At 45.3% G+C, this 13,482-nt stretch overlaps 1 protein-coding gene across 3 annotated transcripts in view; it reads right to left on the bottom strand.

Moving 5' to 3' along the window:
* The window catches only part of AKT1 (AKT serine/threonine kinase 1), a 73,257-nt gene extending 61,049 nt beyond the window's left edge, over positions 1 to 12,208 (bottom strand). The window contains exons 1-3 of one of the 3 annotated variants that reach the window (XM_065635656.1): positions 11,657 to 12,197; positions 10,538 to 10,612; positions 4,956 to 5,133 (exon numbers count right to left, since the gene is read on the bottom strand). In XM_065635656.1, the coding sequence (XP_065491728.1) occupies positions 4,956 to 5,001 (46 nt within the window). In that variant the 5' untranslated portion in view covers positions 5,002 to 5,133; positions 10,538 to 10,612; positions 11,657 to 12,197. Of the gene's footprint in view, positions 1 to 4,955; positions 5,134 to 10,537; positions 10,613 to 11,656 lie in introns of all 3 variants that reach the window. The other 2 variants (XM_065635657.1, XM_065635655.1) reach the window with 2 other exon arrangements.
* Positions 12,209 to 13,482: the final 1,274 nt, after the last annotated feature.

Below are 13,482 nucleotides of genomic sequence, written 5' to 3'. Positions count from 1 at the left end.
TTGTGTTGAAAAAGAGACACACAAACTGCAAACTGACACAGCTTATCTTCTGTTTCCAATAAGAAGACACACAGATTTCCGTATAAACCCAACCCTTCAGCTCTGGAAGTAGCATCAGCTTATTTCCCTCTGTTACTAATTTCCCCTCTCTGTTCTCTGTTCAGCCCCTATTTTGTTTCTTACCTTTCCTCTTCCCCTCAGCTTTTCCTCTGAAGCAGCTGTGACCTCTATAGCCAGCATCTTCAGAGTTCAGATGTGTCTTAGGATCCTTTGTATCAAGAGCCACAGACACTCCTTTGAAATATCATGAAAGCCAGACAAGCCTCGAACTAAGCTGAACCTCAAAGGTTCTGGTTACACAGGTCATCAAGAAAGTGCACCACTACATCCCACAGACAGAAGCCAATGTAAAAAGTAAAAAAACCACCCCAAAATAAAACACACACACACACAAAGGTAGGTAGCATGGTGATAATAGAAAACAGAGAAGAAAAAAAGTGAAGAAAAACAGTAACGCAGGAGACCGACTGGCTAAAAAAAAAAAAAAAAAAAAAAAAGTTAACTTCTGGTCATACCTTGCAAGATCCTGTTTTGATTCATAATACCAGAATACTGAAAGTATGAACCTGTGCTCAAAATAACAAAGCTAAAGTTCACCGGCTGTGCTATTCTGCTAAAGAAAGTTAAAAAAGAAACAATTGGCATTTAATTCCTGGCTTGTATTTTACATATGGAACCTGCATTCATTTTATGCAATGAAGTTACGGGAAGACAAATCACCATGGACTACTCCATTTCATTAAAGAAATTATTTTTAACAAACAAAAAAATGTAGTATTTCCAGAAGTGGAATAAGCATCTTTTGTATAATTTCTCATTTAAGGACCTCTAGTAATTTTGATCAGCTGGGCAGCCAGCCTCCAAACCAGTCAAATAGTTTTACCTGCCTAAAGTCCACACAAATTGACACGTGGAGGACATGTTCTGCTTTGGCTTTCATGGTTAAAATTACTGTGCGGTGTTTATGTACTACTTAAAAACAAAAGCAAAAAGCAGCTCAACATTTGCTGCTAAATATTAATGGTTGAATACAGAAGTCCCTCCTAACGCTTATAATTGCTTCAGAGTTTTCAGAGTGAGAAACTGAGATTCCTATTTCCTTTTTGAAATGTCAGTGTACATTTTTCCCTCCCCCTCTTTCCCTGCCTCCAAAAGACTCCTTTTCAATACGAGTTTATGCCCTAATAAGAAAACCGGACATACTAGGGAAGGCAGAGATGACAGAGTATCAAAACGCACAATCCCCCTCTTTGTTAGCCTCGCAGAAGACTTAAAAAAACAAGAAAAAACAGGATGAAGACTGAAGACAATAGAAGGACCTTTATAAACAGAGGCCAGGCAGAAAGATGCAAGAAATCCAATGAGATCTTTAGAATGGATTAGTAAAGTAAATAAAATATACTCAAGCGTACTTCTTTTATCCAAAAAGTTTCACAACACACAACGAAAAGGATACTCACGAAATACATCCAGAAAACCTGTAATCTCAGAACTCAACAAGCAGTGATTTAGGCAGATAATTTTCTCTTTCCCGCACATATTCAGTCACAAGTACAGCACCTTTGCATCGCCCCTTTTCCCCCATCCTTTCCCACTAAACAAACCTTCAGCGTAACACAACCAGAGCTTACATATTCTGGCCGTACACATACAATCACCAACGTAAAGTCTGAGTTTCTTCATGTTTTCTACATGCGTGTTGGAACACTCCAGCCATGCAGTTATCCGAAGAGTGGTTAGTATTTTAACTACTGTTTTTGTCTTCACACAAGGGTCTATCTCCTCACTGTGATTAAAGTAACAGCACCAGTTGCCAGTGGGGAAACAGGAGGAGGAAAAAAAAAAAAAAAGTTCATTCATGAATTCTTCTATTTCTGCCTGGTTGAGGTTAGACGTGTCATGGAGATGCCTCTGGCCCCTGCACAAACAAACATCTGCGCTACTGGAAGTAGAGCTTCCTTTAAGCAACTGACTTACAGAACTGCCAAGAGCTCTCGGCCAGGCAGCGATGTTTAATTTCATTTCTCCATTTGTGTTTTTAATCTTGGAAACAAAACCAGAAATGTAAAGCACGCTGACAGAAGAAAACAACCCCACAATTCTAGAAAGCCCTGCTATTTCCCTGCCAGGCCAAAACACCTGCTACTGCTAATGACGGCTTTACGCTTATATACACCTGCCATCCAGAAGGGCTCCAGAGCACTTTGCAGCCTGATTTATACCTACACAAATCATTAAAACCTCCAAAATTAAGCCACTGCTGGGTGAGATGTAGCAACTGTTTAACTGCACACAGCCACGCTGTTCAACTGCTCAGGATGTGAACTAAGAGACACCAGATCCAGCCAAAGCTACAAAGGGAATGTTAGGTAGAGAGAACATCATTGCCCAATCTGGATTCCGGCCAGTTGCTACTTAAAATATTTGCATGTGGAAAGCCCTAGGATCTTTAAAGAACACATGCAGTGCAACTTTCAGTTTTATAAATTATCCAAAAGACAAACAATATACATTTCCTATATCTAAAATCCTCCTCTAGCAGTCCCTCCCTGCAGTAATTACTGTTTATGCCTTAACTTCAGAAGCTCAGTATCAGACATCAGTTTTGGAAACATCCTGTGGTTGAAGCACTTGATCTTGCAGAGCCAGCAAACTGATAGGGTCTGGCAATAAATGTAGATGATTGAAAAAAAAAAAAATCTTTTACAAAACACACGAGCACACAAGTGGATTAGCTCCCGCCACGGGCACCCCCAGTCAAAATAATGTTGCCAACTGATCCCAAAACAGCTACAAAAACCAAGAGAGTAACAGATCAGACATGCTGGCAAACTGAGGAGGAGATGGCACCGCTTTCTAAAACCCTCCTCGCATGGACAATGCCAAGCTAACAGTTGCAAAGTCAATGTAGTGGAATGAAATAGGTGTCACTGCACATACCGAGAAGGCAAAAAGGCATTGGGGAACAGGTTAAAAAGATTAGGAAACCTGGCATCCAAAAAACACCAAGATGGGTTTAACAGTTTGGGCACAAATTTGCAGTCTCAAATATGCACAACATGCAGAGTAACATTTTGGAAATGGAAATGTGTTCAGCAGATAATCTCATCATAATACTATCAGCAAGCCATCAGAGATAATAATCTGCTTCTCTAAGGTAATTAAAAAAAAAAAGATCAGGAGATCAGGGCATCTTTTACTAAGAGCTCTTCCAGAGGTCTCCTTACTTCAGAGTAGATTTATTGTAATCCTAGAAACAACAAAAACTCAGTTCCCAAGCACAGATACAAACTTGAAATAATATATGATTGGTTTAAAGTTTCAGACACATCTGCCTCTGAATCATCTTGACAATACAATTCCATTTTTGTATTTTTTAAAATAAATGTTTCTCATCAAAATTTTTGTACAAGGCTCCTCAAAATAACAAAATAGGTTGTCGGTTTTGTTTTGTTTTTTTTTTTTAATTACAGGTAAGTGCAGAAAGAACTGTAACAATAGACAGATTAAAAAAAAAAAAAAAAAAAACCTCAGCCTAAAACCATCATTTAAAACTTCAAATCAAAAAGGTGTTTTTAGAGTTTCTAGATTCATAAATGGGAATGAGAGGCATAATCCTCCTGTGTTATCCAAACACACCATAATTCTCAAATACTTTATCAGAATAAGGTAGCCTGGGTACAACAGAATTATTGAATGAGTTATTTAGGATAATGAGTGGAAAGGCGTGTCTAACTCAAACTAGGAAAAAAATAATAGGAAAGAAACTTTATCAAAACATTTTTACATCAAGCATTAGACAATTTGCTAAACTAAGCTGTATATCCAGCTGTTAGAAATGTATGTTTCCACCTTTTCAAAACACAGATTATCAGCGTTTTCTAAATTCTTACAAATTTCTTATTGTTGCAGAACCATCAGCCTTTATCAAGGTTGAGATAACTTATTTCCGTTTTCTTCCACAAATAATTTTGCTACACTTTTGCACCTTCAGGCAAGTTGTTGCAAACCCTCTAGAAAAATCCTGAGTCTGTAGAACCATGTGAGCTTCCCTAGTGCTGGAGCACAAAGATTCTGGTTTTGGTCCAAAAAAATGACGATATTATGGAAAGTACCTAATACCGCTCTCTCCTTTCCAAGAAACAATAGCAGAATACAAAGAAACAGGCAAGTCAAGTACCTTATAGGAACAATGCCGTAGTATTTGAAAACAAACACCCCCCCATCCCCCAAAAAAAGAACAAACCCACTGTTTTGGGAATAAAACATTTAAGAATGAAAAAAGCATAACAGTATAAATAACTATGTTATTTCAGTTTCGCCACCCAGTCAAGACTTTTTATAAAAATCAAGTGTCATTAGTGGTAAGACAGAAATGCACAGAGTGCACAAACTCCAGGCAATTCTTCCCGTCTAGGACACTGGTACCAAGAGCGGCTCAGATACAAACAAACCAGCACATTCTCCAGCAAGTCTCTGCAAGAGCACAGCCTTGTGCACAAAATACAGGCATATTTTTCACCATTCAAATGAAGATTCACCTCAAGACAATTCTATCTGGTAACACAAGAAGAAAAGCTACAGACCTACCGATAAAACAAAATAATTTGCTGCAGTTTAGCCTTTAACACTCCAAGTAGCATCTCCTTCAGTTGCTATCTTTATCATCATTTTCAAAGCAGTTGACACAGTTTTCGGTGAACACACATGCATCCAAAGAAAACCCTTTTATGTGTGTTTTCTCAAACTTAGAGAAAGTCTCGCACACTCCTTGTATGCCGTTTTCCACGAGCATGAATGGGAAAATAACAGACTATTTGAAGATAGGTTATTAAAGGACAGATCACTCCAAGAGAGAAAGCCAATCTACTGTCCTGGAGGGAAGAGACACTTACCTCGTTTGTGAAGCCACCCTTCCTTCACTATTGCTACTTCATTCATAATGGCAGGAATGTCTCTTGAAAAACCAGTTTATACCAAAAGATCACTCTGTTGAAATTCCCGAACTCCCGCAGAAGGCTCCACAAAAGGAATGAGGTTTTTTTTTTCCGTTTTTCTCCTTCTCAGCTGTTTCTAAAAGGATCAAAAGAAGAGTGCACCATCATTTTGAAGCATGTCACACATGTACAGTAAGAGATACAACAGGGAGTAGCTTTCATTGCTGGGTTGTTGGTTTGGGGTTTTTTTACATGATTATTACAAATCCTAAATGAGGGATTTGCTTTTCACAAGGATTTTTATATCTTGGCGGGTGGAGGTGCCAAAATACATGCTTGCTGAAGTCCTGCTTCTTCACTGAGCAGCTTGATCGCGGAGGACTCGCGTCACCAGACACTGTCTGGATCAGAAGTGAATGCAAGACCTTGTCCAGAAGACCACCATCTCTCCAACACCACCTCACCCTTTGCCACAATAAAAATGCAGAGATTCACAAAGTCTAGGTTTAAATACTTCCTGGTAAGAAGATTTCCAGAACGTCTTCTGGAAGGTTTCTTTACAGGTCGATATATAGCCATCTATCAACACAATGCATCTTAGAAATACACCTCTAACAGTAAAAATTCCTAATTCTCTCCTTCAAATTTTCATAGCTTCAGCATCATCCTGTTAATCCCACTTGGATCTCGACTCACCCAAAAACTGTCTCCTCTACCTTTGGTATTTATAATTCCTGCCTCTCCTAGAGGCATACAAAGAGTCTCAGATAAGCTCACATACCTTTCTATTATACTAAATGAGTCCTTATAGCACCCTGATCAATTTTATTGCACTTCCCTGAAAGCACTGCAGTTTGCTGCTGTCTTTCTTGCAATGAATTACACCTAAGTACAAATTAGGATTTTCACCCCTCCGCTTTATGACATGCAGTCCCTATCTGCTCAAAATTGCCGTATCTTATTGAAAATGTGCCTAGCTCATGGCTGACTACCACAGAAATGTTATTCGCGTTTCTCTCCCTCAATGAAAGTAATCTCTTCCCAAATGCATTAGCTTTTATTATTTTTCTAAATTGAATCTGATTGTTTTTCTGCTTGAGGTACAAATGTTCTCTGTTTGTTTTTCTTTAATGACTTCTGCGCTCTCCAAAGTGTCCGTGCCACCATGCAATTTGGTACTATTTGGGTGATCAAAACATGGAATTGATGACAAATTCCCAGCAATAACCAAAAATTTTAATAAAACAGGACCCAGCAGCATTTGTAACTCACCACCAAAGACATGGCTTTTATTGGAGCCCCTTTCCAACCACAGAGATGTCACATTCCCTCCTAACAAATATATACCACCTCTGCATGCATTTGGCACACGTGCATCAGTTATCTCTGAACATGCAGGTGATAGCCATCCATCAGAAACTAGATTAAAAAGCAACTAATTTCCCTATAACTCACTAAGACACAACCCTGGCTGGAAGAACAGGTGGTCACAATGAATCCAACCTAGAACTGCAACCCCAGCAGGGACAGGGGGCTCTGTACCGTACATCACCAGCGCTCTGAAACAGGCAGCCTTCAAAGCAAGGAGGCCAAATCTGAACAAGTTCCATCACAGCAAGCAGAAACGGATGGGGAGAAAAGAGGCCACTCTCCTGATACTTTGCCTATGAACTTTCACTCTTTATCACTATTCCTCAGCTTTTCCAGTAACACTTTATTTTCTAGTTTTTCCCCAGAAACAAGCTGTTGTTGTTGTTGTTGTTGTTTTTTCCACAAATTACAAATCTGCCATATCTCAGTGGTTATAATTATGAACTCCAAGAAACAGATAAGACATTTGCCTGAGGAAGGGAAAACACATGAAAAATGACACTGGAACAAGAGACATGTAAAAATTCCTTAATTTCATAAATAAATATGAGAACACCATATGCTGCAGAATGGAGACCAGTAACGCACAGCTGTCAGAGTTATCCTGAAACAAACGCCTTTAGATCCAAACCAATTAGGACAGAACCTGACGAACATGGCAGGTTTTCGTTCACCTTTCAAAACTGCATGCACAATAGTCATGCGAGCTAGACTAACTTGTCTATATTGAGAGGAGATTAGACCTTATTTAGAGGCTGCATTTAAGCACCAAGCAATTTGCAAGGCGTTGAACAAAACCCCTACGTTACCACAGCTTATGTCTGGAAATGCAACACCCGGTGTGAAAATTAACGCTTCTAACACTGTGTCATAACAGACCATGCAACCTACCTCTGCAGCTTGAATTCAACAATTTAGCTGCACTGAACGACAAATATCCTTTTCAATAGCCACATGTAAAAAAGGAAGCTATGAGCCAAAGTCGTCTGTAGAAAGGACAATCCTGTTATTAAAAACAGAAAACAGTGCGAAGGTCCAAAATTCTGCAATCTGCAGCTAACTTACTTCAGGTTTTTCTGGGTTAACGCTTGCCAAGATTGCCACTTGGCAACCTCCTGCTTTTCATCGGCTGAACTGTCATCCCATAATCTGAATTTGAATGACAATACAGCCCAACAAAGCAGATCAACAAAGAAATCCAAAGTTCAGAGGAACCACTTTTTCTACTCTGTAGTGTTCAAAAAGTTTGGATTGCCTTTTCCCTACGATTTCAACCAAAGAAACACTCCCCACCTGCTACTACAGCCCTGCTATCAGGGATGACTTTACCCACCTCTCTCCTTCAAGGAGAGGTATTATAAAGGGGGTATTATAAAGGAGTCATGCACAGAAGACTGGGCAGTATGGGACAACAAAGTGGGAAAACACTGAACATTCCCTGACACCAGCCTGCAGAATGGGCTCCACCTCAGTCCTTCGGTCAGCTATGCCAGAAAGCTTATTTTATAAGGGGGATCTTAAGCTATTTTTAGTTCACGCTGCAAAGAGCTGGAGATCCCTTCTCACTGTCCAACAAGATATTCACAGACACAGCTCCAACAGCAGCAAACCCGCTTTACCTGGTTTATTTTAAAACACACGTTCAAGCTGTGCCTAATATATCTTATTTAGTAAAAGACGCTATTGAAGACAGTGGCAGCAAGTAAGAGTAATTTCTGGGAATAGAAGAGCAAGTTAACTACAGGTCAATGTACTACTGAAGATGCGTAAACCAGAGAAAGTTCCTTTTCCATAAAATCCTTAGAGGGGAAAAAAAAAATACAGTCCTCATTTATGGCCATCTAGGAATGGTTCCCAGTGAACAGAGGGCATCTGAGGTAAGCATGACCTGGCTGCTCCAGCCTGTGTCTGCACATGACTGAGTGCTGTCAAAAGCTAAACAACCCCATCTTTCTCTTAGCCTTCTGTTTGCTTGTTTTTAATATGCATTTCTGTAATACCTTTTTCAACACCAAAGTATTCCTCATGTGGCTCAAGTGCAGTAAATCATGAATGGCATGACATCAGCATCATATCGTGGTGACGCTGGTTTTACATGCATATTAATTCCTTAAAGGTTAACAACTTCTTCAAAATAATGAGATAACTCACTTCCCTAGGCAGTGCAGCAGTGAAACGTGCTTTAAGGAGTCAGTCGAAGCAACCATCCAACAGAAGGTGGAGCAGAACCATTTTCTATGTATTTGGGAGAGTCACGTAAGAGCTCCTTCTCTCCTCCTCTTACATTTATTATGCTCACTTTCTTTTGCCTCTACAAAATCAAAAGCTGAATCTGTCCTCCTTGCCCTCTTTCAAAGATGAAATTTTACATTTGTTTCTACTCACATCCTAAAGCGGAGCAGGAGGAAAAGGAACTTTTCTGTAAGGCTGAAGCTGAAATGTAAGCTTAGAGGATGCAGGAGCATCTATGGTAATCACCTCATCTTCATGAGGGAGACTAAGCAAGAGACTGAAGGAGGATCAGACCCGCCAACTGCAGTCCTGCTGCTGCTTCACCTGGCATGTTAGACTGTGTCCAGGCTGTACCAGTTGGCCCAGCTCAGAAAGCAGGTTACAGCAAAGCACGCTCCTGGACTAACACTGTGCCCCTTGCACTGCAAGTTACCGATGCCCACTGACCTGGTGCGGCACAGCCCCAATGCTCCCAGGAACCCTGAGCCCCAATTGTGCTGCGCATCCTTACATGTTCTCATAATGCACAACAACAGGACCAGGCAAAAAAAGATCCAGCTGCCCCTGGACACATCACGCTGTCAGAAGAGCAGATGAGACACAGAGGAACTGGAGGGGAGCAGAGGGTTGCCTGTTTAGGCCCATTACATGGGATACCATGAGCGACCTCAGCTCTCTTCCTGCAGCAGATCCCAGATCTGCTCGCAGCTGACAGCCAGTTGCACCTGAACAGCACAAGACACAACAAAGTTGGGCTCCAGCCAGCGTTTCAAGTGGAGCGTACAGATAGGTGTCCCACCAGGCTCTGACCAGTGAAGTGCATCTCCTGCATTATGCAAATCCTGCCCTGGGTGTTTTGCGGGAGCGGCGGCGGTTCCAACGCGCTCAAGGCTCTCTAAGCCCACAGTAGCTTTGCACTGTGACCCAGTTACCAAATCTGGGCAGACAGCTTTCAAGAAAGCTTAGAAGGACCAGGTTGTTCCAGCATCTTGGCTTAGTTTACAAAAACGCACTGTGGGCCACGAGTTAGGCGTGGTCACTAGTGTTTGCTACCACGTGTACTACAGAGAATGACACCGCGTCTAAACTGCTATTTCATGGAAGCAAGCACAGCTTATCGCACGGTTCAGAAATGCTTCCCTGATACTAAGAGCTATGGGGAAAACGCCCAGTGGAGAATAAATATCTCTAAAGCCACATCCACTTTTCTTTCAATCTGTTAGCCTAATCCAGGTTCACAAAACTGTCATTTAAAATGCTTGTGCTCTCGTGTCTTTGCTGATCAATGGACAGGAGGTTAATATTGTTCCAGTGAGGGGCCAGAGTTACGACATCCAGCTGTCCAAGCTGCAACCACAACTATAGTTTGATAGGACAAACTATGCTGCTTATTTCAAAACTGAGTGATGGCAGAAAAGAGACTTCTTCATACGCTCTCTGTCAGAGGCAGGCCAGACAAAATCCTCTTTATGTTGCCAAACAAGAACAAGTCCTTTTACAGTCTCTCCTCATATAATTTAAGAACTGTGCTGCTCAGAACTTCTGTACCAACTTGGGATGCATTTAATCAAATGCCATTTTACAGTATTTACAACAGAAGTTTTGTTCTGTCCCCAAACAAATCAAGTCAGCCATGAACCTATTTAATTCTTAATGTAATCACTTACAGGACACTTTATAAGGCGGCAAGTGAATGCCGGAGCTGCAAGTTACTTGCGAACACTGGATTAACTCTTAAATTTGATTTACCACTGCTGCACACCAAAAACAGTTCTGTAAACATCGCACACAATAAAAACCCTCCTATTTAAAAAATCAAAGGTAGTTCCACAGTGTCTTTAAATCTATTAACTCAGACAAATGTTGTGGCTGTCATCAGGAAATTAACTACTACATAAAAGTAATTACTAGTCATGCAGTATGTCAAATGTATTTACCTGTAAACAAATATTCTTCTGAATTAAGTGTTAGTAACTTCCCTTTATAACTGTATTTTGAAATGTACATCCCTCCTGTGGTATAAATAAAACAAACAAGAGCAAATCAGGATTTGCTTCTTATATGTTAAAGGTGGTAGGAAAACGAAACAAAACAGTTAAATGCTTTTCCCAGGGGGGTGGGAGGAGGGGTGGGATACCAATAAGGTGCAAGCTGCATTAGCATCGGTCGCATACTGTCAGTAAAATAAAGTCCCAGCATGTTCATATACTCGATTACAATTAGGTGTTTTACAAAGAAACAGAAGCAAAAGTCCTAGAAGTCTCCAGGAACCCCTGGGTGGGTAGGGGGCATCTGCAGACAGCTCCCTAAAGCTCTGCAAAACACGACTAGGAAAAAAAAAAAAAAAAAGAAAAAAATCAAGTCCACAAACGCTGCACAGCCACCTACACACGCCAAATGCCCACGGAGATAATCACACCCCCATCGGCAAACACTTCGTGGTCCGTAAAGCGGAGCGGGGCTGAACAACGCGGCTACAGAAGACAAGGGGAGAAAATGGGGGCGGGTGAGGTGGGAGAAGCAGGGGAGGCACTTGGCTACTTTATTTACCACAGTTTTAGAAACATCTCCCCCTACCCCGCCCCCTCCCCGCCACCCCCGTTTCCCCGGGGGATGCTCAGGCAGGTCCCGGGCCCCGTCGGCACCGAGGCGGGGGCAAGCCCGAGAGCCGCCGGAGGAGCCCCCCGCCCCGCCGCCCTCTCATCCACCGCATCCCGGGGGAACCAACTGCTTCCTGTCCGCCCCGGGCCCGCCGGCAGGACGCCGGCCGGGGCCGCCCGCAGCCCGGCCCCCCCCAACCCCCCCACCCCGCCCGGCTGCCCCGGGGCTCCGCAGCCCGGCCGTGCCCGGGGCAAGCGGCGGGGCAGCCCCCCGCCCGGCGCCGCGGCCTAGGCGGGTCAGCGGCCGCCGCCCGGGGAAGGCGGAGGGCGGCCGCCCCGCTCTTTCCCCTCCCGGCCCGCACAATGCGGCGGGAACGGCGCGGCCGAGCGGAGCAGGCCCCGGCCCCGGCGCTTCCTTCCCCCAGCCCTTCCCAGCCGGGGGAGCGGGTCACTTACATGGCTGGAGGCCGGGGAGGAGGTGATGGGAGGGTGGCGGCGGCAGGGGAAGGGAGCCGGGGCTGGAGGCAGGGGAAGGGGAGGGAAGGGGGGAGCGACCCAGCGAGCGAGCAGGAGGAAGGGGGAGGCTGGCGAGGCGGGTTCTCCGGCGGGTGCCGAGCGAAGGCCTCACTGGGCTCCCGGCAGCCGGCGCCTCCTCACCATCCCCGGGCGGCGGGCGGTGGGGCGGCTCCTCCTCCCCCTCTCACAGGCGCTCGGCCCATGGGGCTCACACGCCCGCTCCGGCTGCCGGCCTGCCTTCCCCGCCGCTCCGCCTCGCCCCTGCCGCCGCCCTGCCTCCGGCCGGGAGGGGGAGGCCGCCCCTCGCCTCGCTCAGCAGCCCCTCCGCAGCCGCCGCCTCCCCCCGCGCCACCGGGCCGAGCTCCCGCAGCCGGGGCCGGGCTCGTCCCACACGCGTCTCCGCGGCGCTCGCTCACATCCTCCGGGGAGCGGCCACCGGGTCCTACCGCCGCCGCGCCGCTTCCCGCCCGCCCCGCCGTGCCGAGGGGCCGCCCCGTTCCGCGTCGGTCCCTGGGGGAGGGTTCGCCGCCCGCCGCCGGGGCCTCGCCGCCCGGCCCCGCCTCGCCGCCTTCCGAGCTCCCGGCCCCGCGACGGGGCAGCGCTCGCCGGCCCGGCCCTCCGGCCGCCCCCCGCCGCCGGGCCGGCCCCAGGCCCCGAGGGCCGCGTTTCCGGGCCCCCGGCGCGGCCTGGCCTGGCCCCGGGCAGCCCGGCGACGGGGTCGCCTTCCCGGGGCTGTTGCGGCCCTTGACCCGGGCGATTGGGACACGGTGCCCCGAGATGATGTGGCTTCACCTCACTCAGCCCTGCGGGAAGCCGCCACTGTCAGGATCCTGTTGCCCGGAGTGTGGATGATTTGCCCCAAAAAACAGGGGCTCGACCCCGCCGTAGGGCGCAGGCCCAGGCAGCCCCAGGTGTTTTAACCTCTGGGAAGAGCCAAGCCCCCGTAAACTTCTTGAGGTGCCACCAGCGAGCTTCCCTGGAAGCAAGCGGTGCCAGTCTGCTCGCCCTGCGCTCGGAGGTGCCTGCGAAATACCGATTGATTAAATAATTCGGTATCACGGTACCTTGGAGGATATTGCAATATCCCATTCCACAGCAGGCTGTGAGATGTGGGATAGTGAAGCAATTCCCTGGGCACTGGGGGTGACAAAGGGGCCGAGCTGGTCGGGCTGGACACTGCTTTGTCCTGCTCTGGCAACAAGGAATGGCTCAAAACACCGCAAATCACTTGAACTTTACAGCACGGCAATATTTTGTGAGATTTTTAAACAGCCATTCTGCTCAAAAAGACGATGTTGTGGAAAATGCCTTTGACAGATTTATTATTTCTGCGTGCGTCCAGTATCAAAATTTGCTCTCTTTGGTCATTAAGGGGATTTGTTTATTTTCTAATTGACAGTGCCATAAATGCTAACTGGGCTGTAAGAACTGATTGGATTTCTTCAGAAATGTGTTCACCGATTATTGCATTTCTGCAATCGGAAGCAAGCTGGAATTCTGAAAACAGCACATCTTCCCACAGTTTTGCACTGTTAAAAACATGAAGGTGCATAAAATGCGTTTACAGCAATAAAGCTGGGGAATACAACTACCTTTACACTAGTAGCAAACCTATTTGTTAAGAGGCTTTTCTGTCACATCATTTGAGTGATTGTACATGTTTAGTGAAATTCACTTTCTTCTTCCATTTTAATCACCTATGTCTGTCTAATCATATCTGTCACGAGGGTTCCCGAGCATCGCTGGATTTTGGGTACACCAGTGTG

This window comes from Caloenas nicobarica, chromosome 5 (genome assembly GCF_036013445.1).
Source record: "Caloenas nicobarica isolate bCalNic1 chromosome 5, bCalNic1.hap1, whole genome shotgun sequence".
NCBI classification, from domain to species: Eukaryota; Metazoa; Chordata; class Aves; order Columbiformes; family Columbidae; genus Caloenas; species Caloenas nicobarica.
The sequence above is the reverse complement of the archived record's forward strand: the minus strand, read 5'-3'. Positions and strand labels throughout refer to the sequence as shown.